The sequence below is a fragment of the Diabrotica undecimpunctata genome, chromosome 1 (genome assembly GCF_040954645.1).
Source record: "Diabrotica undecimpunctata isolate CICGRU chromosome 1, icDiaUnde3, whole genome shotgun sequence".
NCBI classification, from domain to species: domain Eukaryota; kingdom Metazoa; phylum Arthropoda; class Insecta; order Coleoptera; family Chrysomelidae; genus Diabrotica; species Diabrotica undecimpunctata.
In genome coordinates, this window is record NC_092803.1 from 84,795,180 (window position 1) to 84,820,854 (window position 25,675).

The following is a 25,675-nucleotide window of genomic DNA, read 5'->3' on the forward strand; positions in this document are numbered from 1 at the left end:
CCTTTAGAAACATCGCTAAAGTTTGTACTGTTAGTTATTTCTAGTTTCTCTTCATCGCCATTCAAAATATTATCCTGTCTGAGATTGTTTTTGTAGTAAGCCTCTTCAATAGTTACATCGGCGTTGTTTAGAGAATCTATGTCTATAAAGGCATCTAAAATATCAGTGTTATTTAGTTCTATGATTTCCTAGACAAAATCTTCATTGCCCTTTATGTTGGGATCAACATTTTCTTGTAAATCTTCTCTAGATACATTAAGAGCTTTTTCGGCTTGGATACACTCTTCTTTTAAACTTTTTATTGCATCAGATAAATAATCTGTATTTAAAGAAAAATTGCTAACGTCGCTTAAAACAACAACTTTTGGCTCGGATTTTCTAAGGGGTTTATTGACATCAGTAATAACCGTTAGCTTGTTTTTATGTTGGCTTGAGGAAGCACCATCTTTATCTTCACTTATGTGTCACTTATAAGTATTTTAAAACTTCTTGAACTCTCATTCATTCTGAAAAAAAAAATATATATATATTTAAGTCAGATTTATATTATGCATTTGACGAATATCTAGTAGAGGTGGAAAATTTAGCGTTAGAAACCTATAAATATACATAATATTAATAGTATCTCACCTTTAGACGTATCGGAGTCAAACTGTCACTGTCACATTTTATAAAATTCTCCTGTCACAGTGGCAGTTGCCAAACTCATTCGATACGTCCAAAGGTGAAAAACTATCAATAGATTTTTAATTTTGTTTTTAATTTAAGTTTTTATCGCTAAATTTCCCACCTCGACTAGTTTCATCTCGTTTTATTTAACAGATTCTTATGTCTTCCATCTTTTGCGTTATTTTGCCGGTTATTAGACGCTCATCACTGTATTATACGAATTTCACCCGTGAATTAAATGCACGGGTTTTAAATAAACCCCCCTCCCCAAGTACTATATACGTAAAAATCAGCCCAAAACATCGGACCTTTGGCTTTGTGCATATTTTATCGTATGATATTGAAATTGAATGATCTGGAGGTAGAATATAAAGAAGAACAAAAATCCGTCAGTTAACTCACAATTGGTTCTGTTGTTCCTTTATTTTATTTCTAAAATCACAAAACGTCCATGAAACCAACAAATCATTTTAATATGAAAATGGTGTAACTCCATTTGAAATGAAAACTGAAAAATGCCTAAGTACCATGCCTAATTTTAAGAGAATTTAACAAAAAAAAAACACAACCGTATGGACTTTTTTTTTCAAAACTTACTTACCTGAACTATTTGACAGCTAATTCCAATTACTGTTTCAATAAAAAGTTTGTAAACGTATAAATGCAATAATTCTGGATGAACGTTATTAAACCACGTTCACAATGAAGAATGGGGGACTTACGCAAAATTCACGTTGCTTCAGATAACGGCGGATTTGGGCAACATTCAAATCCATATCTTGTGGCACCATCTAGTAAGTAATCGCTTAAATATTTTGTAGTGTTATGAAGTTCGAACTGCCTAACAAGTGGCATTAAAATACGGATTTTCTTAAAAAGTGGACTTACGCAATTTTCACATGATGCCGACGATATGTAATAAATATACAAATTTTAAAAAACTTTGAAAAAACTTATTATCGGCGATGATGAGCCATCTGTAATGGTATGTTTAAAATTTTCCATTTTAGTTTTATTATATTAATGTGGAAACAAGAGAAACAGATAAAATTGTTTATAGCAACAAATCTCAGAAATTAACTGAGTTATTAATTAAATTAATAATGAATTTAGCAATTCTGGTATATGATAGTTGAGCGCCGGATATAGGCATGATTGCCGGTAACTGATGTGCTATTTAAACGGTGTAACAGTAAATTTTAGTCTTATTTTGAGTTTATAATGTACCAAGACAAGATGTAACGTCCACGTCGACATTGGCAAGTCTGTATAATAAATGTCTGCAACACTTCAAAGTTACAGTCACTTATAGTTATAAGTTAATATTTCTATTCGACAACGTGAATTTTATATGATTTAAGATTAAAATGAGTTGATTTAATTGGTAATACTAGTCTAAACGATTCTTCAATGTTGTGTTAGAATTTTAAACCGTGTGTTGACTTTAATCAAATTTTATATAATGAGTACATATAATTAAAAGCCAGGTGGAAAGCCATATTAGAAAACTTGTGCTAAATAAGTTGAGGTACCATACCAGTCAAATACTGATATTCAATTTAGTTTTAGGAAAAAAGAAAGTTTATTGGAAATATATTAAGAAGAATATTGTGGATGTGGGGATGTCGTCGGATCCAAATTTGAAATCTTTCGTTGAAGATTAGAATAATTAATAAGGTGTATTAGATGTATTAATTTGTGTTGATTATATATAAAGTTATGAAATATACTTATACAGTATTTATATATATATATATATATATAAATGTTGAAGTTACTTTTACATACCACGTCAACACTCAACTGTCATAAACCAGATTTGCCAACCTCATTATTAATTTAATTAATAACTCAGTTAATTTCTGGAATTTGTTGTTATAAACAATTTTATCTGTTTTTCTTGTTTCTACATTAATATAATAAAACTAAAATGGAAAATTTGTTTTGTAATTCTGACTTTTTAAAAAAAAATTATCAAAATTTGTTATATAAAAATTATTTCAATTATTTCGATTGTCACATTTAAATTTTAAAGTTTAATTTAATTTATCTAGTGATTGTTACATTGGCAATTTTCATGTTAAAACGTCCCCTTTTACATTACTAATATATATTTATCCTTTCTCTCACCCTATGAATATTATTCATTATCTTTTATAGGTCGTTCGCGTTGTCTGCTACAATGGCTATACCGTCAGCATACTGTAAATTATTTGAAGAGGTCAGTGCAAAAAATAACCAATTTCATATTTTTCTAGAATTAAGTTAAGTAGGGACATCTATATAAAATTATGTGTAGTATAAGCTAGTGAAGTCAGATTTCTAATAAAAAGTGTCTTACAGGGTAAAATCCTATATCTTAAAATTTTAATCAATCATAATTTTAGTACAAGAAGTTGCTAAGTGTCAAAAAGTGTTTAAGTCTATGGACTTGACAACTTGTTGCTACCGACACGAGGATTCTTAACCTACAAGTTTGTCAATGAAGTAGATTCACGCGTAACTTTGATCTGTGAATTTTTTGGAATTATAGGAAAGTATCGTAGATAAAAATTTCTGATTTTGGTAAGAATATTTTCCATATTATTTATGATATTATATAAAAAATAAATAAGAAGTTTAAATACATGAGAAATACAATATTAAGCAATAAGCATAGCTTAGTAAAAATAATGATTTTAAGGTTATTTGTTTAGTAAAGTACCTACATTTTTTATTTTAGAATCAAGTAGTAACAGTGAAGATGTAACCTCGGGAAGTGAGTATGATCCTCACGAAGGCACTTCTCGCAATAGTATACCTGCGATGGTTAGTGATTCACTTAGCAGAAAGAATGAAGGAGACGTTGTAGAACTAGAAAATGTAAAAATGTACAAAATTTGTTCCTGTTGGGGGTATTTCGAATTTACATTCTGTTTTAAAAGGAAAGAAACGGCTTAGAAACCCAGAAAAATTAAAAAGAACTTTAAAAGAGAAAAATTGTTTTACAGAAAAAAATAAACGTCGTGAAATTGGCGTTTGTAGGTGTAAGTGTGCAACTAAGCTAAGTGATTTACAGCAAGAAAATATTTTTGAAAAGTAGTGTAGTCTATCTACTTATTCAGAACAAACAATTTATTTACAAGGTTGTGTTAAGAAAGTTATGAAAAACCCATCACTTGTACGTAATAAAGAGCAATCAGGAAGTCGTACAGTCTTAGCATATGAGGTTAATAATAATTCCGAAAATGGAAAAGTGTCTTTATGTCAAAAAGCATTTTTAGCTATACACGGGATTTTAAAATCTAGGTTAGACAAAAAGATTAGAACTGCAGCTCATCCAGCAGAAAATTTTGCGTAGAAAGGGCCAAATAGGGTTATAACCTGCTTGAAAGATTATATAAAAAAAAACACTAAGATTCGCTGCACACAAAGTAGAAATTTTTTTGTGGCAACGCATTTAGCCAAACAAAAATCGAATTCTTTTTACTTACCTAGACCAGTTATGCAAAAGAAATATTTTTAAAAATATTGAAATATGGTATCCGATTCCAGGACACTCTATGATGCCAGTGGACAGAGACTTTGGCGCCATTGAGAAGAAAAGACTGAAACTGGAAGTGATTGACAATCCTAAGACTTACGTTGAGCTGATTAAGATATGTAGAAAAAAAGAATTCCTTTGATGTTGTATTCGTTTAACACAGTCTGAGATCAAGCGAAGATCTAGCTCCAGATGACAGAGTACGTAAAGTAAGAGATTTTCCATAACGAGTATTTTCAAAACTAGATTCGTCAAATTTAAAAGCGGTAAACCCATTCAAACCAGAGAGTCTATTACAGAAATACGTCGCAACATGACCCTTTATAAAGTAGGTATGAATAGAAAAATTTCCAGCAGTCCTTCAGTGGAATATGGCAACAGATACTTAAAAATTAAACCCAAAATTTTGAAGCTGTTACAAAACTTGTCAAACTAGTTATTTCAAGTAATATTGAATTCTATACGAGGACTCTTTTTAATGTCGAAAATGCGACTAGCAGTCATGGCACTGTGAAAAAAGAGGAACATATCGAAAGTGATGTTGATATATATGAGTAAAATTTGATGTATATTTAAGATTTTCAGAAATATATTTTTGTCATAATTCTAGTTTTTAATTTTTAGATGTTTTTTTGACAAAAAGTAGTTAAGTCCATATTTAAAAATATTTTTTCTCATAAATAAATAAAATCATAATTATTTTGTCTCGATTATTATGTAGCTTAATGGTCTATTTTGTTTATAAAAAAAATCACACGTGTTAGTTTTTAAAAATCTAGATGTGGGAGCCATTTAAAACTTTTAAACACCTATAACTAGCTGAAGTTCAAAAATTAACTGATTCTTCACATAAAAATGTGACATAGCCACTTTTTGCACTGACTCCTTCATTTATAGGGATTTGTTTAATGTTTCACGTAATATTATTTCACTTCGATCAAAGGTTTTGATGACCACAGATACTGTTTTATATTCTTTATTCTTATATTTATGTATTTATTTTCCTCAGGTATCGATCAAATCAAAACACTGGCGAAAGAAAACACAATATTCTCTCCAACATATCTATTTGCGGAGATACCGATATCGACAACTTCGAAGATGAAAAGAAAAAGAAAGAAAACAAACCGGAAAAACGATCGCAAAAAGAAGTGTCGCTTCTACCGAAACTGGACGAAATAGAAGATGAATCTCACAACGAAGATGAAACCAATGACTTTGTACCAAGCTCCATGCCAAACCAGTCAGTGGTAACAGAACCGGTCAATCAGATTCTAGCTGAAGACGAATTAACTGGGTTGCTACTGGCGACGAACGGCTGGGATGATTGTCAGTTAGAATTATTGGATTCTTTATTAGATTCCTTGTAATATTTTGTAGGGAAAAGTGTATAGTTAGATTTTATATGAAACAGAAATGACAAGTAGTTTTTTATGGAAAATAAAAGGTTTATTAGAAGATTGAAAGATTAAATGAAAAATACTATAAAGATAGTATCTAAACTTATGAGCAACTTATTATAGAGATAATGTGACCAAATGCCTTATTTTTAAAGAATCTGTCGATTTCTCTTCAACATTTTATTCTTCTGTTAAATTTTCTTTATCACATTTAGTTTCATAGTGGACTCTATTAACTGAAATCTCCAAATCTCCAATGAATAGTTAATTACTACCACCTGTAGTAATGCTAGTATGGCTTTGATATTCTTTTTAATTACTTTTGTGTAATTGGTATTTTCTCCTACATCTCTAATATTTACCTTACATAAGCAAACGTCCAAAGTCACCAGATATATTTAAGCAGACAATATAGATCTAATATTAAATTGATTTAGAATAAATAGATTATTTTCATGAATACTCCAGTCGCCAGAGAAGAAAATCCCACTGAACCTCTAAAAATCATACGAACAAGCTGAATTTTGCCGAAAATATTAATTTTGGTACCTCAAAAAAGTTGCAAAAAAGTTTACCACTTCCCCCTAAAACGCCCTCGCAGGAGGGTTAAAACGCAAAAAAAACGATTTACCAAGAATCTGCACACCAAGAAAAAAATGTTTTGAATAAAAAATGTAGCTCAGATAATTTTAAATAGAGTATGTAGTAATAGAATATGTTTTTAAGCATTTTTGTATAGAATAAACCGTTCTCTTAGAAACAACGCTTGAAGTGACCGTCGATTTTGCATGTCAGTTACGCGCGCGAAATCAATATTCAATAAAATTTGTATAAGCTCGACGGTAAAAATTCGATATATTTTTATCGAAGATCCAAGATCCAAGATCCTATCAATAAAAATCAAAAGACGTTGTAAAGGTAAAGAATACAATTTTTGTATGCAGTTTTTGTATTTTATCGCAAATAAACTCAGATTTTGTACAGGTGTTAAATAAATAGACGTGGCGCGATTTTAGCCATTTTTATGATTCTCTTCTTCTTCTTCAAGTGCCCTGTCCGTTGCGAACGTTGGCTATTAACATGGCAATTCTGATCTTGTTTGCGGCGCTTCTGAATAGTGATAGTGCGGCGCTTATGATTCTCACGAGATGAATACAATCTATTCCTTTCATTGACTGGCCGTTATCAAGTTTTGATTACTAGAGCCTAACTTTTAAAAGCTACAGCATGAAATTATAGTTTTGCGTTTTAACAACAAATGTGAGGCATTTGAAATATGCTTAAAAACTTTGGATTTAAACTTTCACACAACAAACGGTCTAAAACATTTAAAACTTTATTTTTCAATTACACTAGTACGTTTTTTAAAATAACAAAACTGCTGCAAGAAACTATACTCAAAACCATCTTCTTAAATACATTTCCCGTTACGTGTGATTGTTTGTAATGTAAAACATTAAATTCTACTTTTTTATTCCTTTTTCAAACTTCATATTTGTTACCACAACTCAAAATTGAAATTTGATGTCATAGATTTTAAAGGCTGATCTCTAAAAATGTAAATTTTACTACAACATTTTACTACAACTGGTCAATAAAAGTGATCAATTTTATTGATCTCGTGAGAATCACGAGAATCATAAAACATGGCAAAAATCGCGCCACGTTAATTTATTTAACACCTTTTTAAAAATTGAGTTTATTCTCGGCAAAATACAAATACTACATATCTATGAAAGCTGCACTGTTTGCCCTTAAAACGCATCTTGATTTTTGTCGATAGGACCTTTAGATCAAAAGATATCGAATTTTTACTGTCGAGCTGATACAAATTTTATTGAACACTAGCGGACCCGACAGACTTCGTTCTGTCAAATAGATTTGGAATAAGGCAGTTTATTTCTTTAATTCTCCTGAACCGAACCGTCACCATGATGATAGGGCGGTGTATGAAGGTCAGCTCGGGTGACCTAAGTATCTTTGCTTCCAGAACTTTGGCTACACTTTTGGACCCACTAAAAACCCTGACTGGGATATCTGCCAGAAGGCTTCAAACTAAGAGGGGAACTTAAGGTTCAAACCTGATTGAAAAATAATCTAAAGGGATAGTGGGAATCTAAAGGTGACAAATATTTATAAAGTGAGTGCTTCAATGACAAACCATAGAGATAATTAATTATTTATTATTATTATTATTATTAACATAGGGTTAATAACCGATGTAATAAAGAATAATGAAATAAGACGTATATAAGTATTTTCAGTAATCGCTTTATTGTAAATCAAGTGAATCATAATTATTAACAAAAATCTGTTTTATTTTTATTGTAGTGCTTTATGATATACAACGTTTTTTTGTGTGATTACCTGTTGAATATACAAACAAATCTGATGGTTTTCCAGCACGGGAACAGGCAACATACAATTGACCATGTGAGAAACATGGGGTTTCTAGATTAATATCACAAACACCTGATTGCCCCTGAAACTTATTTATGATTATACCAAAATCAAGCCGCACTGGAAACTGTAGTCGTTTAAATTCAAATGGTACATCAGTCGGAATCATTGGGATATGTGGTATCAAAACGTCTTCTCCTTTATACTTTCCTTTCAGTATAGTTGCTTCTATCACGTTGTTCAATAATTTTTTTATTGCTAACCGTGTACCGTTGCAAAAATGTGGTTGGTATATTTCTGAACATTATAACTACCGATTCAACCTGTAATTGAAGATTGTGAGGTGGCAATAAAAATTCAGGCGGATAGTTAACAACATCATCTTGGTTAGTAGCTGAATCAACTGATTTATATATCCTCAATTTGCCTGTAATTTGTTCTTGAATTTTGAAATTTAATTCATTTACAGATATGTTTATAGTAGCCAATAGAGCCCGTTCGCTTAACCAATCGTGGTTTCTGTAATTTTGAGCAACATCTGGAAATACCTTCTGAATAAGTACATCTTTTGATCGAGTTAACCGACAAAAACTTTGAGGAAAGTTAATGCAACCAGTCAAGGTGTCTATACGAAATTTGCCATTACCAATGTCAATGAGTTGTTTAGAGAATATGTCTCCAGATTGGTCATTTTGCGACTCGACACGCATCTTCTTGCTTAAGTGTAATACCTTGACATGTTTTCACAAATTGGATGACTTTAAACATGCATTGAGTTAATCAGCTGGCGTTGATCGTGGAATCAATTTCAAGGTTTGACGATAATCCCCTGATAATAAAATCATTGCACCACCAAATGGGTTATGATTGCTCCGTAGATCTTATCTGGTCCCGTGTTGGAAAACCATCAGATTTGTTTGTATATTCACCAGGTATTCAAACATTTTATATCATAAAGCACTATAATAAAAATAAAACAGATTTTTCTTAATAATTATAATTCACTTGATTTACAATAAAGCGATTACTAAAAATACTTATATACGTTTTATTTCATTATTTTTTATTACATGGGTTATTAACCCTATGTTAATAATAATAATTATATAAAATATAAAATATTTGTCACCTTTAGGTTTCCACTATCCCTTTAGATTATTTTTCAATCAGATTTGAACTTTAAGGTCCCCTCTTAGTTTGAAGCCCTCTGGCAGACATCCCAGTCGGGGTTTTTAGTGGATCCAAAAGGGTGGCCAAAATTCGTGGAAGCGAAGATACTTAGGTCACCCGAGCTGACCCTCACACTCCGTCCTATCATCACGGTGACGGTTCTGTTCAGGAGAATTAAAGAAATAAACTGCCACATTCCAAATCTACTTGACAGAACGAAGTCTGTCGGGCCCGCTAGTAATTTAATATAAACTTTATTGAATAGCAATAAATTTCAAAACGACTTTTGAAAATATTTGTATGAGAAAAAGAATTATGGATATTTTTATTTATATATTTATTTATAAAATATTTTATTTGTTTATGGAAAAAAGATCATTGCAGATCTATTTCTAAGTAATAACTGTATTAATGTTTTCTGGGAAATGTCAATGTTTTACCCATATACGGAGTGTAAAAATAAAGTTGTTTTTTCGTCTTATTTTCCAACCCCCTGTAGAATTTAATAAAAGGAACAAACCTACATTGTTTGGACAACAGTAAGTGCTTGTAATTTAATATAAACTTTATTGAATAGCAATAAAGTGCAAATTGACTCTACATTTAGTTAGAAAATATTTGTAAGGAAAAAATAAAAGGGTTGTTTTATGAGTTTACCGGAAATTATTCGAATTTTTCTTGCCGTAGAAACCATCCTTAGAGTTCAACGAACATTTTAAAAAAATAATTGTTAAGATTGGTCCATGCGTTGTTGAGTTATGCGCTTACCAACACATTTTTGCGATTCATTTTTATGATTTCGCGCGCGTAACTGGCATGCAAAATCGACGGTCGCTTCAAGCGTTGTTTCTAAAAGAATGGTACATTCTACACAAAAAATGCTTATAAACATTTTTGTTTAAAATTATCTCAGCTACATTTTTTATTTAAAATATTTTTTTTGCGGTGTACAGATTCTTAGTAAATCGTTTTTTTTTGCATTTTTACCCCCCTGTGAGGGGAGTTTTAGGAGGAAGACTGGGAGTTAAAGTGGTAAACTTTTTTGCATCTTTTGTGGGGTCCAAAATTAATATTCTCTGCAAAATTCAGCTTGTTCCTATGATTGTTATGGGTCAACTCTCTAACGACTGACTAGAAGTATTTACTACTAATCTTTACTAAGAATAATATAAAATGCTTCAATGTTTTACTATTTTTCGCTCTGGGCAGATTTATATACCTTCTAAGAGTCTACATATACCATCCGTTATAATCTACACAGATCATTATATACAAAATTTAAAAATCTTTAGTTTTATTTGTTTTCAAGCTCGATATTAAATTTTTCAAAAAAATATAACTATTCTACTCAATTTTGCTGCTAAATAAATCAATGATCAAACTAAGTCATCTTTAGTTCATATATGCTCAAATTAAAAAAAAATATTTATTTGCTCAAAAAGAAACAGTACAGCAATTTGCTCAAAGTTTTGATCATAAGTGAATTACTAATTTAGTTTTATTTCTAAAATTATGCAAATTGTGGAGATATATGAGTTTTTTTGTTAATTTATAACAATAGTACTAAAATGTATTTAAGTACTTAAGTAAGGTTGATTATAGCAGTGGTTAACAACAATTAGAGCAGATTTCTATTCTTGTGGTCTAGGAGATCCCAAAAAACTTAGGGAAAATTACATAAAAACATAAAATATACTAAAATACTATTGTAATACTTTTAGAAAATAAATTGATTTGTTATTAATATTTTTTAATTTCTTAATCTACAAAAAAGCTCGTGTACTCTCAAAATATGCATAACATAATTTTTATTATGTATTTTTTAGCTCAATAATAATATTAATAACCCCATATTTATGATTCATAGAATTGAAAATCTTGTGACACAGTGTGTTTTTGTGCCTTTTCCAAACACGTGTGAAATTTCTCAAAAATTGTATATATATATATATATATATATATATATACATATATATATATATATATATATATATATATATATATATATATTATATATGTTATATATATATATATATTATTGTTATATATATATATATATATATATATATATATATATATATATATATATATATATATATATATATATATATATATATATATATATATATATATATATATATATATATATATATATATATATATATATATATCTTGCTTATAAAGTGTGTAAATTTATACTCTTTTTATGTAAACATCAAAAAACTTGCCATCTTCTTTGCATTTGATTGTTTGCAGAAAAAGAAAACTATTTTGTAGAAGCTTATTGATATAAGTAAATCATATATTTCGGAGCATTTAAATACATATGTATTTCATTTAATATATTTCGTAATGATACAATAACAACTAACAAACCTGTTTGTTATAGTATCATGATACTTCCTGTCAGAGATTTTTATTGCTACTATCAAAATAAAAGTTTCAATAGGTCTGTTTGATTTTAGAAAAGTTTAAAATGTTTTAGGGGTTATTGAGGACTTTAGAATAAATTACAATATTTTGGAATGTTTATTGGTTATCTGAACTTCTTTAGAGTAGCCTGGAACATTTCAGGCTTGTCATGGATTGGTTAAGGAGTTCTGGATGATAAAACAGATATACATAGGGGAAGGGTATACAAAATGACATACATTTAAAAAAAAACAAAACATTTTTTAAACAAAACTTAGATAGAACACAAACTAAAGTATTTGAAACACTCCAGACAAATTGTGCCCACTTTTGACACAAACAACAGCATAGCCATAGCTCACCTTTTTAAGACAACTTGTACAGTTCTGTACAGTAAATGCAAGCAGCATCATTATTTTCTTCATCAGCACAAAAAGGTTCTCTTTTGTTTTCCGACTCGCATTCTATAAAACATTCCTTTCTATCGCTCTTTTTATTTTTTTAGGGATCTCTGGTTTCGGCTTGTTGTTTTCTTTTGTCTCCTCTAAATTTGGAATTCAGTTAAGAATAAAAGTGCCTTGACGTTTCCTTGCTTTTCTTTTTCCCTGGCCGGAAACAAATGGTCCGACTGGAACTGGACTTAAATCTGCCGGAGTAACCACTAATAAAATACCACTTGTTGGATTTTGCAAGTTTGACTGAGCTGTCATCACGTTAGGGACTTCTATGGTAGAAGAGGAAGATCCAGGTTATTCATTATTATTATAAACGTTTACAGCAGATGTGACACTATCTACTACAATATTTGTAGTTTGAGATGCTTGAAGCATGTAATCGGGGAATATATCGGGGTTTATTGGGTAGATACCAGTTTTGAAAAATCCATGAGCAGCATTCTGGACATTGGCTACTTTTCCATAGACTTCATTTAACAGACTACCAATTTGGAACTGAGTCACAACTCGACCAGGATGAGCTTTGAGCCATTTGGTTATTTCTTGGTCATAATAGGTTTTGAGTGAACCAAAGAATGCTACATCGAGAGGTTAATTCGATGTGTACAGTTAGCCGGCAAACATAAAAGTACAATTCCATTCTCTTTGGCGTACATAAGAGCGTCAAGAAATTTATGACCTGAATGTCCATCCACAATTAACAAAACCTTCTCGGTGGAAGATGCCTTGACATATTTTTGAAAATTCTCCAACCATTTTAAAAACACTGGACCCGTCATCCAGCTAGTCTCCTGGGGAATACATAAAGTTCCTGCTGGTGTATGGTCAGCTAATTCCTTTTTCATATTTTTTTCTATTCTATGAAAATATTAGAGTAGGTTGAATATAGCTCCCGTTAGTGCACATACAACAAACAACTGTCACGTTGGAACCTCGTTGTTGGTAATTGCACCTACTTGTTTTTTGCGGGCACTTTCTGCTGGCGTTCTACAATAGATAATACAGATTCATCTGCATTATATTTCTTTATGGGATCAATATTTTCCTTAATCAAAGTGTCATCTAACACTTTAAAAAACTTAGCTACTTGAGGTTTATTAAAAGCCTGCGCTCCTGCTGCAGATGTGGCTTCGAGATTACGCAGCGTTATATATCTCTTAACCAATCGTTTGCAGCGGCCTTTTTCTGGTTATTAAAATGATTTTTAAACTTATTTTTGACTGCTAAATTATAAGCTAACTCCCTAATAATAGGGAGTTAGCTAATACATCCCATCTCGTTAGTCCAAAAAATCTTGACTCTAGCATTTTTCAAAGTTTAACCCACTGTCTTTCTATTTCTATCGGAAAAGTAGGTTTAAACCTGCCTAGTCGTTTTTCGCCTGTTTTTAATTTTTTTTTTGCAGTGCATGATTTGTTAAGGTTGCTTGAAGTATATTGAAAAGATTTGATGCCTTGAGCCACCCCATTTCACCCTTATTAACAGCTTCTATTGCCTTTACCATAGAATTTGTATTCCATAATTGCCTATTGGTCGTTCTTGCGTAATAATCTGTAAAAAACAGAAATGTTATCCATTTGTAAGGCACATTATTTTTATGTATGTACATCGTGTAAAATGACATACTATGCCATTTTGCCATCTACACCCCTATGGCATTTTACCCCCTATAAACTTAATTAATTTAAAGAAATACAATTTTTGACAAAACAATATATTATTTACTAAATTTGAAATACGAAAACAATACAACAATAATCCTCATAATTTATCATAAATATTTAAACTTACTACCGCAACCTAAAACTGAATGCAAACTAAAACTAGCATGACTACCCACGCCACAATTATTAGATATTCGTTTCTGAGCACTCCTGAACAACGAATTCGGTATATAAGAGCACTATGTCATTATACCCCACTATGTCATTTTGTACACCCTTCCCCCCTATAAAGGGCCTCTAAGGAGTTAAAAATCTTCAAAAACCTTTAAAACGATTTCAAGTAAGCCAAAAATGTTTTAAAAAACAGCATATTTTAATTTTAAACTTTAACTTTTGTTTTCCTTATCTTAAATCTTTAATATAAGTCTTTGGATACACCGAATAACAATTCAAATCCGTAATGAAAAAAAAGTAAATACGATAATATTAAATATATGGTAATTGATGCTCCTGAAGTATACTATTTTATACAAACATTTTGTATAAGTAAATAAATATATGAGCTCTGAACTCTTCCGTCCAAAATCTGAGATAGATTAGCCTTAGATAAAAATTGTAGTCTTTATAGAATATTTTGTCCAGTCATTTCAATAGGTTAACAGATACAATGGTTGGTCAATTTACTTTTAAAGTTTAATCAAAGTTCAAGAATAATAAGAATGTTTGCTTTTTATTTTTGCCTTAATTATATTTATCCTTTTCTATTTTAAAGTACTGATTAAATATTTCATATTTTGTTTCTAATTAAAATCATGAAACACGAAACCTCCAAACAAAAGACACGTAATTTTAATTACAATTGGTAGTTTATTTCCCAAATATAAAATATTTAGTGTGAAAAATTCCACCAAAAATTTTTCGTACAGTTTATTTACTTTTGATATTCCTCTACTTAGTATATGTTGTTTTTCAGCAGCATTGTTCTAATTTTTGGCATTTTTGTTTTTTAAGCCATTTGGCAACAATATTACAGTTGTTTAATAAAAACACGTTAAGAAGCTGTAAACTATTTTTTATTAAACAAAATCAAAGGAAGGGACATTAATATAAGCTACGGGATCCAATGGTTATATATAATCAATCATTACCAATCAAATATATTTGGCTGTTTACGGGTTGTTTTGCTACAGGAATCTCCACATCTCTGCAGAATTGATCTGATGCTATTTCAATAAAGATTTTTAACCAAACATACGGTAATCATACAGTGAAAACTGATAACAACAAGGTGAATTTGTTAAGAATTCTCAGTCCATACACAGATATATCATTTTGGATTGTATGAACCACATGAGGTGGCTCATACCACTTGTTACGTTAGGAATGTCCCACGATTACTTTCCGCAAAGAGATTCCTGGTTCTAAAAAATACAAAATTAAATTTCTAGCACAAAAAAATACTTTTGTATTAAAATACACAATTGTGACTTTTAAGTTTTATTTAATACAGTTTCCTTAGGTCGAGAGTCACGAAAAATTAGTCAAGAAAAATCAAGAAAATATCACTTAAATCTTAAAGGAGCTTTTACCACCCGGCCACAACGCGTACATCTTTCATTTAAGTCGGATGCTATGCTTTTTATCACTCCCGCACTCTTTTCACTTGGTTCTTCCTCAAACTGGAGTCGACCAACGTTCTCGTGTGGTAACCTCTCTGGAACCGCCTCCATTCTTTTAAAGTCCAATATTTTTCGTGAAACAAACTAAGTCCAATATTTTTCGTGGAGCAAACTAAGTAGTACTTATGTGCTTACATGACAAGAGCATTTGTGTAGGCTCAAAATTACCTTACGCACTATAAACTGTTCACCCGGAAGTAAGAAAATCAAAATGGAAGCAGACGAAAATCTTCCGTGTCAAGTCTCTCAGTAACGCGAGTTTTTAAACGCAAGTTCAAAATCGTCGACAAACGTGTTTAGCGAGGAAATTTGTTTCGTATCTGAACCGAACGCTTCGTTCTGCACTAGCTTCAAAACAAATATTTCAGCTTTATCGATTTCCTCAGCGACCAATTCACCTGTAAGTTTTTCGTTTGAATTTCTTGCAATAAAACAAAATCGTAGAGTCCAGTAGAGTAGACCGTAGAGTTTTATGTACTGAGAAAAGTAATGCAGATGCCAATCGACGGACGTCATATTCAATAGTGACGAACTGGCGAAGATCGGTAGGATTGAAAGAACCAGGTACATATTTTCAACGCTCAGGATTGGCTAAATCTCTAATCTCCTGAACTCTATTAAAAACAAAAACAGACCAGTCATCCTTACGTTGAATCCAAGAAAGAACAGTAGTGGAATCACTCCAAAAATAAGACTCAACATATTGAGAAAATTATCTTTTTACTGACTGATAAAATCTGGCACCAATTGTGACAGCCAACAGTTCCAATCTGGGTATAGAAATCTTCTTCAAAGGGGCCACACGACCTTTAGATGCTGCAAGGAAAATTGAGACATTATTCCGAACAACTCTTAAAAATAATATAGTCGCATAAGCTTTCTTACTTGCATCTAAAAAGGTGTGCAAGCTCCAATGATTAGTTTCCATGGGTCCAGCCTGAATCCAGCATGCAATCTCAATACTCGACAGTTCAAGAAGATGATTAACCCAATTACAAAATTCCTTAGCCATATCATTCTCGACTGGAGCATCCCATCCATGGCGCTTATCCCAAAGTTCTTGTAGCAACAGTTTGGGGAATAGAGATACTGGACAGGTAAAACTAACAGTGTCCAATATACAGTGATGACTGCCTTAAGAACCGGCAAAATAACGCAAAAGATAGAAAACATAATACGTTGTGAAATAAAAAGAGATGAAAGTAGTAGAGGTTGGAAATTATCGATAGAAACCTCTAATTTACATTAAATTACATTAGGACTATTGATAGTTTGTGAAAGTAAAAACTGATTGAAGGCAATAAAGCAAATGTAAGTAAACAATTTAATTAGTAGTAATTTGATAATTAATTCAGTGTTGACGAATACAGAATAACAAGCTATAATAATTCTGTATTGAGAAGAGTGTATGCGACGTCTCAAATCATAGTTTATTATTGATCAATACTTTAATGTTGGATAAAAAATACTCCTACTGTTACATTACGCGGTACGTATTACTATGACTGAAGTCAACCAGCTCATAAGCTAACGTCTAAAGGTGGGAAATTTTCGATAATTCTAATGTAATGTAAAGTAAATTATAGGTTAATATCGATAATTTCTCACCTCTACTACTTTCATCTCTTTTTATTTCACAACGTATTATGTTTTCTATCTTTTGCGTTATTTTGACGGTTCTTAAGGCACTCATCCCTGTATAATGAGCTATGTAAAGCTTCAGTGTCTTAGTTATAGGACGTTTCCATTCCATTCCTTGAAAAGTTTCGCTATTGATTTTTAGAGTATCTCTTAAGGAGTTTCAGAGAAGATTAAGAACAGGGACAACTATTTTTGTATTACCAGATGCCTCCCACTCTCTTAAGTCCATCTTAGCTTCCTCCATAAGGGCGGTTGCTTCTGATACAAACACTCTCAACTCATTTTTATCAGTAACACTGGTCACACAATTATCCACATTAAACTCAGTCATAAGCTTTTTAATTGTGTTTGTAGAATACGGATTATCATTACAAAATTTCTCCAGCACCTTTGTTAGATGAAACTCTATAGTAACACCCAGAAGAAATGGACTACAAATGATTCCAAAAACAACCCTCTTGTATCGAAGTACAAATTACTTTCCTTCATCGTCCACCCATAAGAACCTCAAAAAATCTCTGTCCTCTATATGTATAGAAATTTGAAGAAAAGCCTTTCGAGTATCCGACAAAACTCCTAACTTTTCTTCTCTGAATCGTAATAGAACCGAAGGAATAAGTTCAATAAGATTAGGTCCTACCTCGAAACACTGGTTTAAAGAAGGACGACCCTATGATGCGGTAAAGACTATTATTTGTAGTTTCACCATTCTTTTTCATAACGGGCCTGTGAGGTAAATAATACACGCAATTATTCTTTTCGGGATTATTCACTATTTTAATTACACCCGCCTTCAACCACTAATTGAATATACAGTTATACGATTCAAACAAATGAGGCCTTTTCAACTTATTTAAAGTATTATCTAACCTTCTCCTAGCGACAACTAAATTATTTGAAATTAAAGGATGCTTGTTCAACCAAGGTAACATAACTTCATACCTGCCATCGCTGCCACATCGGACATTCTCATAGAAAAAATTCTTTGGCCTCTTTGGTCTCTTTGGCCGCCACCTTTCGTGTCAAATTTTCTACAGGGTTGGTTATCCCAATAACATCAAGCTCGCAGAGTCTCGGTACAGAAGAATTATCAACAAACAACGAACATGTAATCATACCTGTACTAAAATTAGAAGCAACTGTCGGCACCTTGCCCATAAGATTCCAACCTAACAAAGTTTTAACTGCTACAAGACCACACTGTAACTGATATTTCCTCCCTGTATATAATTATTTACCTACAATATCAGCTCCAAACAAAATCTCAATTGGTGCTGTCTATTCGACAGCGCTGAGTGAAATATTCATGTTACTGAGTTCCTCATTCCAAGGGCCGTCATAAATAGAAGAGACATCTGCACAAATTTTTGGTGGACCTCGTATAATTTATGTCGTTGTTCAGAAGTACTTCTGCTGCCAAATGATACATATACAATCTTTTTTGTTCCTTTAGCAGAAAAACCATTTCTTGCGCGGTACTTGATAAAAAAATAAAATTGCGCGGTAAAATATATGTCGGCTGTGATCCAGTGTCAATTTCTTACTTGTTTAGTACCATGTGCACTTCTTATGTTTATTCGCTGAGTTTTAAAAAAACCTGTGTATTATTCAAATTAGCAAGCATCTGATTCTCAGTTATATTTTCTTCCGAACGGGTACTACTTGAGGTCGATGTATCAATTTTATTAATAGGTAAATTAGGACACATCAAAACAGCATGTGATTTACAACATAATATACAAACGGGCCTGCGTAGCGCAAGCGGTAGGATGCTTGCCGGACGCCGGTGATCCGGAGTTCGAATCCTACAGCCGGCAAAGAACAACTAGACATTTTTAAAAATGTCTATAGGCCCCAGGTCGACTAAGCCTGAATAAAATGAGTACCTTGGGTAAAACCAGGGGTAATAATAGGCGGTTGAAGCGTAGCACTGGCCATGTTACCTTCCTTGTATATCGTAGGCCCTAGATATAGCAGACTACCCTGCTATACACCCAAAGCCGCGAAGCGGTATAAAACGGGAGACTATTATTATATATACAAACGTCCTCTACACTTTTTAGAAGAATGTCCTACTTTCAGACATCGAAAACAGGCTTTCTTTTCTGACAATGTTCCACGTTTCTGCTCCATAGTAAATTTTTGTGCTTTAAAACAATTTGTACTGTCATGCTGCCCTTTAGAAAATATACACCGGTAAACCTCATAATTTATTAACCCAGCAGCGGTCTGTAAGGGCTGATCAGTTCCTTGCTTAGGTAATTTTAAATTTTTCTTGGCAATGAGGCTGTTGAATTTATATTTATTTTCAGTCGGTAAATTAAAACCTTTCGTTGCTAAATCAATTTTTTGTTCATTTTGAACTTCATTCTGTGAAAAGCTCATTAGCCCACTCAATCTTATTTCTAAAGTTGTATGTTCTGCAGTTTCTCCGATATTGTCCATGGACACGAAAACATAAAGCCTTAAAAACTGTGAAAATCTATGCCATAGTCGAATCATATCTTCTGGCAAACATGACTCAATAAGAGGATACAATATCACCGCATACTTGTCAACAGTTATGCCTAAGGTCTCAAGTAAACGAAGTTGACCTTCAATCATATAATAAAGAGCAGAAATATTACAAGAACTACTAGAAACTCGATTCCCAATTAACTTTAAGAGCTCTCTAATGGAAACTTCAATCTGGAGATCCTCTTTGACAAACCTAGACTGCAAACTGAATAATTTTTGAGTAATTGTCGGCTAGTACATGAAACTCTCCACTAATTGTCTAGCCTTACTAGCCTCTACAGTGCCTTGTCCCAAACAAGCTATCTTATCAGTCAAATCAATTGATGGATCCTCATGAACTACTTTGAACTGTGACCAAAAGGAAGCCAATTTTTCAAGTCTCTATTAAATGTTTTGAACTCGATTGGAGGTAATTTAAATTTGCGCTTACCTTTTACATTTAATGACTCCGAACTTACTGAATCTGGTCTGTCATCATATTTGTACTTAAGTTCAAAGTACCCTGCACTGTATTTATCCTTTGCCTCTATCTCACTGATTAAATCTTCTTCGGAAGCTTCTTCCAATATACTTTCAAGTACCGCACTTTTCACTTCACAAAGCTCATTGTACTTTACTTGTAAAAGTTCCCACTGTACGCTAATTTTCTGCCAGGGTCGAGTGTCCACCGGTTCAGCTAACAAACTGTCCAAAACAGTAGCAACTTTCGTATATGTTCTACGAAGCACCGTTCTGCGTTTTTTATCTGATTCCATTTTTCGCTTAAAAAGGTTAACTTTGGTCGAGCCTCACGACAAAAACAAAATTATTCGCTGGAAAAAAGTTTGCACTAAAATAAGCGAAAACAACTAACTTTTAAGCACACCCGTATATAAGACCTGTGAGGGACGCCAAATGTTACTTTAGGCATGTCCCACGGTTAATTTTCGCAAGAGATTCCTGGTTCGAAAAATACAAAATTAAATTTCTAGTACATAAAAATTACTTTTGTGTTAAAATACACAAATGTGACTTTAAACTTTTATTTAATACAGTTAGTCAGTCGAATTTGTACCACCGAAGCAAACTGTATTAAATAAAACTTTACGAAAACCACGAATCTTGCTAAAATTAATCGTGGGACATTCCTAACGTAACACAACTTATGCAAAAAAATAACACCACTTGTGAGTTAAAAAAGATCAAATTCTATTTAATTCAACTTCCACTACAGTATAAAAATAAGTGTAATTTTTATATAAAACTTTTATTCTCATATATATATATATATATATATATATATATATATATATATATATATATATATATATATATATATATATATATATATATATATATCTGTACCGTAGAGGTAAAGGGTAGTATATCCATTTAGTGAAGTTTTGAGATAATGGGAAAATAAGATGAGTTCCAGATAATTATTGCAACCATTCTTAATCTGAAGACATATGAAATTATGTATTTATATAATTGTAACGTTATATTTTAGTTAATCAATATTGTCCTACTGTGATAAAAAATTTGTTTATATATTACATAATATTGGGACTTAAGGTCTTTTGCCTCGGCATGTACCGGCAGATAAAACATTGTAAAAAATAGTAAGTGCCTACATAAATTCAAACAAAAACACAAAAAATGATAAAAAAACATTTATTCATCATCGCTATCATCAACTTTTTTTGTAGTAACAACTAAATTTCTATAGAACTCCTGAAACTGACTGCGGATACATTGTAAAAGGATTAGTAAGTGATCCTTTTTCTTTTGTGTGATCCCTTTTGGTTTTTGATATCGTAGTGGTAACTGCTCTGGAAGATTGATCGCAGTTGCTGTTCTTCTAGCGACGTGTAATTCTTTGGGTCTAATTTCTTCAAAAGCCTCTTTATAAAAAATTATGGTCGGTGTGTCTTTTTTTACTTGGAATTGGACTACGTTTGAAATGAGGAAATTATTATTGTCGGCATTTTTCGTTTTACTGATGAATGGGGATTGAGATTGAGAGTAAAGTACTTCAAAATTTTTGAAGTCATCCTTGTCCATTTTAATCACCTGAGCACCTACGGAACTGATTAATTGCTGCCAATCCCAAGGCGTTACGATCTGCATTGTTGGCTGTTTTTTTACAGATCTTTCAATTATAGCGTGCACTTGGTCAGCTTCTAAATGAGTGTGTCCTCTCAGTAAATATTTATGGTTAACTACTTTTAAATTAGGGCAGATGTTGAAAAGCCAAAAGTAGCTCATCATTACCATAACATTGCGGTTTTGACTAGGGCAATTATCTGACCAAATAACCAATTCTTCCACATCAGTTTGTGATAGAACTGTCATAGCCCATTTAGTTAATGCCGAGGCAATTTCATGGCCACCCCTTCCAGCTTCGGATTCGTCCCAGATAAGGCAATACGATTTATTTTCTGTGGCGTCGTATATCGTGAAATTTATAGTCCATAATTTCAGCTTGTAGAAACTTTGGTTATTTGTCAAACAGGGCGTAGGCAAGCATTTCTGCAAATCACACATTATAATTTTAGTTTTTCCAGCTGATTTTTTGCTTTCATTTTTATCGTTTGCTTTCATTTTGTATCGACTTTCTGCTTCTTGAAGATGTTGGTCATAATTTCGCCGTAATGTTATTGTTTCTTGCTCGGAACAGTTTTTTAATTGTAGCATAAACCGATCGCAACTATCACAAGTATCCACGGAAACCGATTTAAATGCTAAATTAAAATCATTATTGAAAATTTTTTTATACAGCCATAATTTAACAATTTCATTATTTGGAATGTGGTCTTCTTCACACTTTAAGGTATATAATTTGTACATTTTTTCACGGCTCAATTCTGGTCCTAGATATTTCTTGGCAGTTTTGGATCGAGAATAATGACTTTCGTAGCACGGAAACGACTTAATGTGCTCTCGTACTCGATCCAAAACCGCTTCTGGTGTTTTATTAATTGGTTCATGCCTTCCCCTATGGTCTTGTGCCACAAAGCCTCCCATATTGTCGTTTTTTAGAACGTTACGTACAACTGTTTCTGAAATATTTAGAGTGTTTAAAAAAAATTTTTTACATACGTCAATTTTTTTTACACCTCCATCTAACTTTATATCAAAATTATAAGAAATGCTGACTTCTCTCGGCCTTTTAGAATGGTTTTTAGGTCTACGACGTATTACACTCTTCGGAGTGATATGCGAGCGCACAAATTGACGCTTTAGCTCCCAATTTTTTGTGTTACACCAATAATTCTCAAAAATTTGCTGTCTTACAGCTTCTGCTATTTTTTCTGAACATTTTAGTCGACAAGGAGGGCAAGGGGGCTTCATTGCTTTAGCTTTTACAATTTTACCTGATTTATTGATGTGTTCCTTTCCTCCTAATGTTGCCTCTACTCTTTTTGTTACTTTCCAAGTTTCTGGTTTCTTATGACGTCTTTTCTTTTTGATTTGGTTATTAGTTTCCGTTTCATTTTCAGTCAAGTTTTTGTCAAGTTGAACATCTTCATCATCATCTGCTTCCAATTCACCATTATTGTCTACCAAATAATTGCTACTGTAGCTATTGTTATTGCTGTCCATATTTTCTCCATCATCGTCTGTGTAATCGGGGTCTTTTACGCTATCATCATCGCTAACACATTCTTCAGTTAAATTAGACAAATAATTGCAATTTTGAGCACGGCTTGTTGAAGCTTGAGCAATATCAGAGGCGTTCGTCGATTCTGTAAATAAAAAAATTTATTTTTATTTAATCTTCTCTATCTGTCGAACTGTTAACAGTACACAGAATAATTTATTATATTAAATGGGAATAAAGCCACAATTTATTTTTAAATGAATTTATTTAAAAATAAATTGTGGCTTTATTTCCATTTAAAATAATAAATTACATAAGATACCACAAGAAAATAACTTCAGAACAATACACAGAATAAAGCAAAAAATGGATTAGAGGCATTATTGTGTGATTCTCAAAAAAAGCAGCAAGTTCACTATTTTGCAGGTTGATGTTTTCTTAGAAAGATAATACAATACCAGTTACTACAAAAATACTACTTAAGGGGATGGGTACGAACTTTCGACTTCAATGATATTTAAATGGGATTCATTTTTTTTAGAATTCTGAGAAAACTAATAAGTATTTCTGAAAAATTTAAACTCAGAATGGAAGATTACCTTTATTACCGAGGGACGACAGTCCCTGAAAACTTCTATAATGTTTATTTTAATAAGTTACGGGGGTGAAAAACGAAGAGAAAATGTAGTGTGATTTTGAATTTGAAATATCTCATTCAAAACAAATTTTTATTCATTCTAAGGGACTTTCGACCCTTTCATTTTGCGTTTAAATTTGTTAAAAATACTTATTAGTTTTCTCAGGATTCGAAATAAACGATAACATTTAAAATACATAGAAAATTTTGAAAGGCGTCAAAATTGTGCATTTTTGTTCCTTTCCCCTTACTGGTTATATTAATTTTGTATTAGTATTAGATTTTACAAATATTTGTTGAAGATTAAGAATTTCAATTACTTTAAAAAAGGAGCAATAAATGTACTTATGCATCTGAGAATTGGGCAGTGAATAAAACAACATAATATCTACCGGTCAGAACTCTTACAACAGCAATATTTTCAAATGCCCAAACTATAAAGACTCTAAAGAGCAAGAACAAGTAAACACCTACTATATAAAACGTGACAAACCAACATTTTTAGAACATGTTAACAATTTCCTAGTGTTATAAGATTATATAAAAATTAAAACTTAACCTCACTTACCGTCTACGGTCAAATTTTCAGCTTTTGCTTTTTCCACAATCGCACATATCCTCGATCCAACCATGTTTTTTAAATTTTCCAAAGTTTTAGAGTCTTTGGAATTCATTTTTGCTTTTATTTTTTGTAACTGTCAACTATCTATCAAGTAAAACGCTCTGTCAATCAAGGTGACTAACACTTGTCTGGAGATACTGCTGTTTACCGCGCGCGAAATAGCCTGCTCGATAAACAAATCCGACAGCTGATGGAGTTACTATGCTTTACCTCGTTCTCCAAAGGATATACTACTTTTTCTTATAAGAATATCTAGGCCACCAGTAATACTTCACATACCATCTTTTGCCACAAATAAGATTGGAACATTTTAAGCTTAGCCAAAGTATTAAGTCCAAATTAGAAAAAAATGGAGTTACTACCCTTTACCTCTACGGTACAGATATATATATATATATATATATATATATATATATATATATATATATATATATATATATAGATGTATATGCTTATTGCCTAACACTAACAGTAACAACAGTGCTTAAAAAAGAAATAAATACAAATATTTTCCACATATACGTTACTAGTCCTTAATAAATAAAAAACTCGGTAAATAAAAAATATGTGACATTATCTTTTCAATGAACAACCGTAATAGTTATCTACTTTATTTCATGGCAGTTAGCCACAAGTTTAATTATCAAAACGTTTCTTTTGTCGTTTTAATTTTCACTTTGGAAATCATTAGGTTTAGGAATTAGATAACAAGTCTACTCCCTACTTCAAGAAAATAGTTTCAGAACCCTAATAGTTTACATTAACCATTTTAAAACACGATTTTTGCTTTATTTGAGTATTTTTTACCCAAAATACATTCAATATAAAATGTACATTCTTCTTATCCTTGAAAAGGAACTTTTGTGCCTACCTACTGTAATTTTTTTATTTTAGCATGTAAGAAAAATTGTTACAAAAGTGTATTCTAGTCTTTTGCAATATTTGTATTTATACACAGTTTGCTCAAGAATTATGCTAGCCCTATTAGCAATATCGATGAATGTCAAACAAAAATTGTATTTTATCAAATAGAGGTGATAAAAAAATGAGATCTTTTTATTAATTTTTCTTAACAGCTTTTCTAATAGTCAACAGAAATTTACCTTTAGCCCAGGGAAATAAACTTTGTTTCGTGACAGTTGTCAGGCCGACAGTTGTTTTGAGTAGTATTGACCTCTATAACTTATATATATATATATATATATATATATATATATATATATATATATATATATATATATATATATATATATATATATATATCTATATAACCTCTAAGAACCTATATGTTTCCTGCAGTCTG

The 25,675-nt window shown here is 31.7% G+C and overlaps 3 protein-coding genes across 7 annotated transcripts in view; 1 reads left to right on the plus strand and 2 right to left on the minus strand.

The window, feature by feature from the left end:
• The window catches only part of LOC140439502 (uncharacterized), a 171,776-nt gene extending 164,256 nt beyond the window's left edge, over positions 1–7,520 (plus strand). For all 3 annotated transcript variants that reach the window (XM_072529464.1, XM_072529453.1, XM_072529473.1), the window contains exon 4: positions 5,202–7,520. In XM_072529464.1, coding sequence (XP_072385565.1) covers positions 5,202–5,562 — 361 coding nt within the window. In that variant the 3' untranslated portion in view covers positions 5,563–7,520. The remainder of the gene's footprint in view (positions 1–5,201) is intronic.
• A 5,781-nt stretch (positions 7,521–13,301) lies between these two features.
• Positions 13,302–25,675, minus strand: part of LOC140451013 (sodium-independent sulfate anion transporter-like) — a 129,672-nt gene continuing 117,298 nt past the window's right edge. The window contains exon 11 of one of the 3 annotated variants that reach the window (XM_072544725.1): positions 13,302–13,580. In XM_072544725.1, coding sequence (XP_072400826.1) covers positions 13,417–13,580 — 164 coding nt within the window. In that variant the 3' untranslated portion in view covers positions 13,302–13,416. Of the gene's footprint in view, positions 13,581–14,747; positions 15,115–25,675 lie in introns of those variants that run through there. The other 2 variants (XM_072544721.1, XM_072544733.1) reach the window with 2 other exon arrangements.
• On the minus strand, positions 15,123–24,748 carry LOC140451007 (uncharacterized). Its single transcript, XM_072544715.1, has 2 exons — positions 24,319–24,748; positions 15,123–23,258 (listed from the first exon to the last, which is right to left on the minus strand). Exons 1-2 carry the CDS (start codon positions 24,422–24,424, stop codon positions 21,184–21,186), a joined length of 2,181 nt encoding a protein of 726 aa, XP_072400816.1. The 5' UTR covers positions 24,425–24,748; the 3' UTR covers positions 15,123–21,183.

Bases quoted from the DNA above. Each gene is read 5' to 3' on its own strand.
- LOC140451007 (XM_072544715.1), bottom strand. From the start codon at position 24,424: ATGAATTCCAAAGACTCTAAAACTTTGGAAAATTTAAAAAACATGGTT. The intron at 23,259-24,318 runs GTAAGTGAGGTT...TTTTATTTACAG, and splicing joins TGAAAATTTGACCGTAGACG to AATCGACGAACGCCTCTGAT.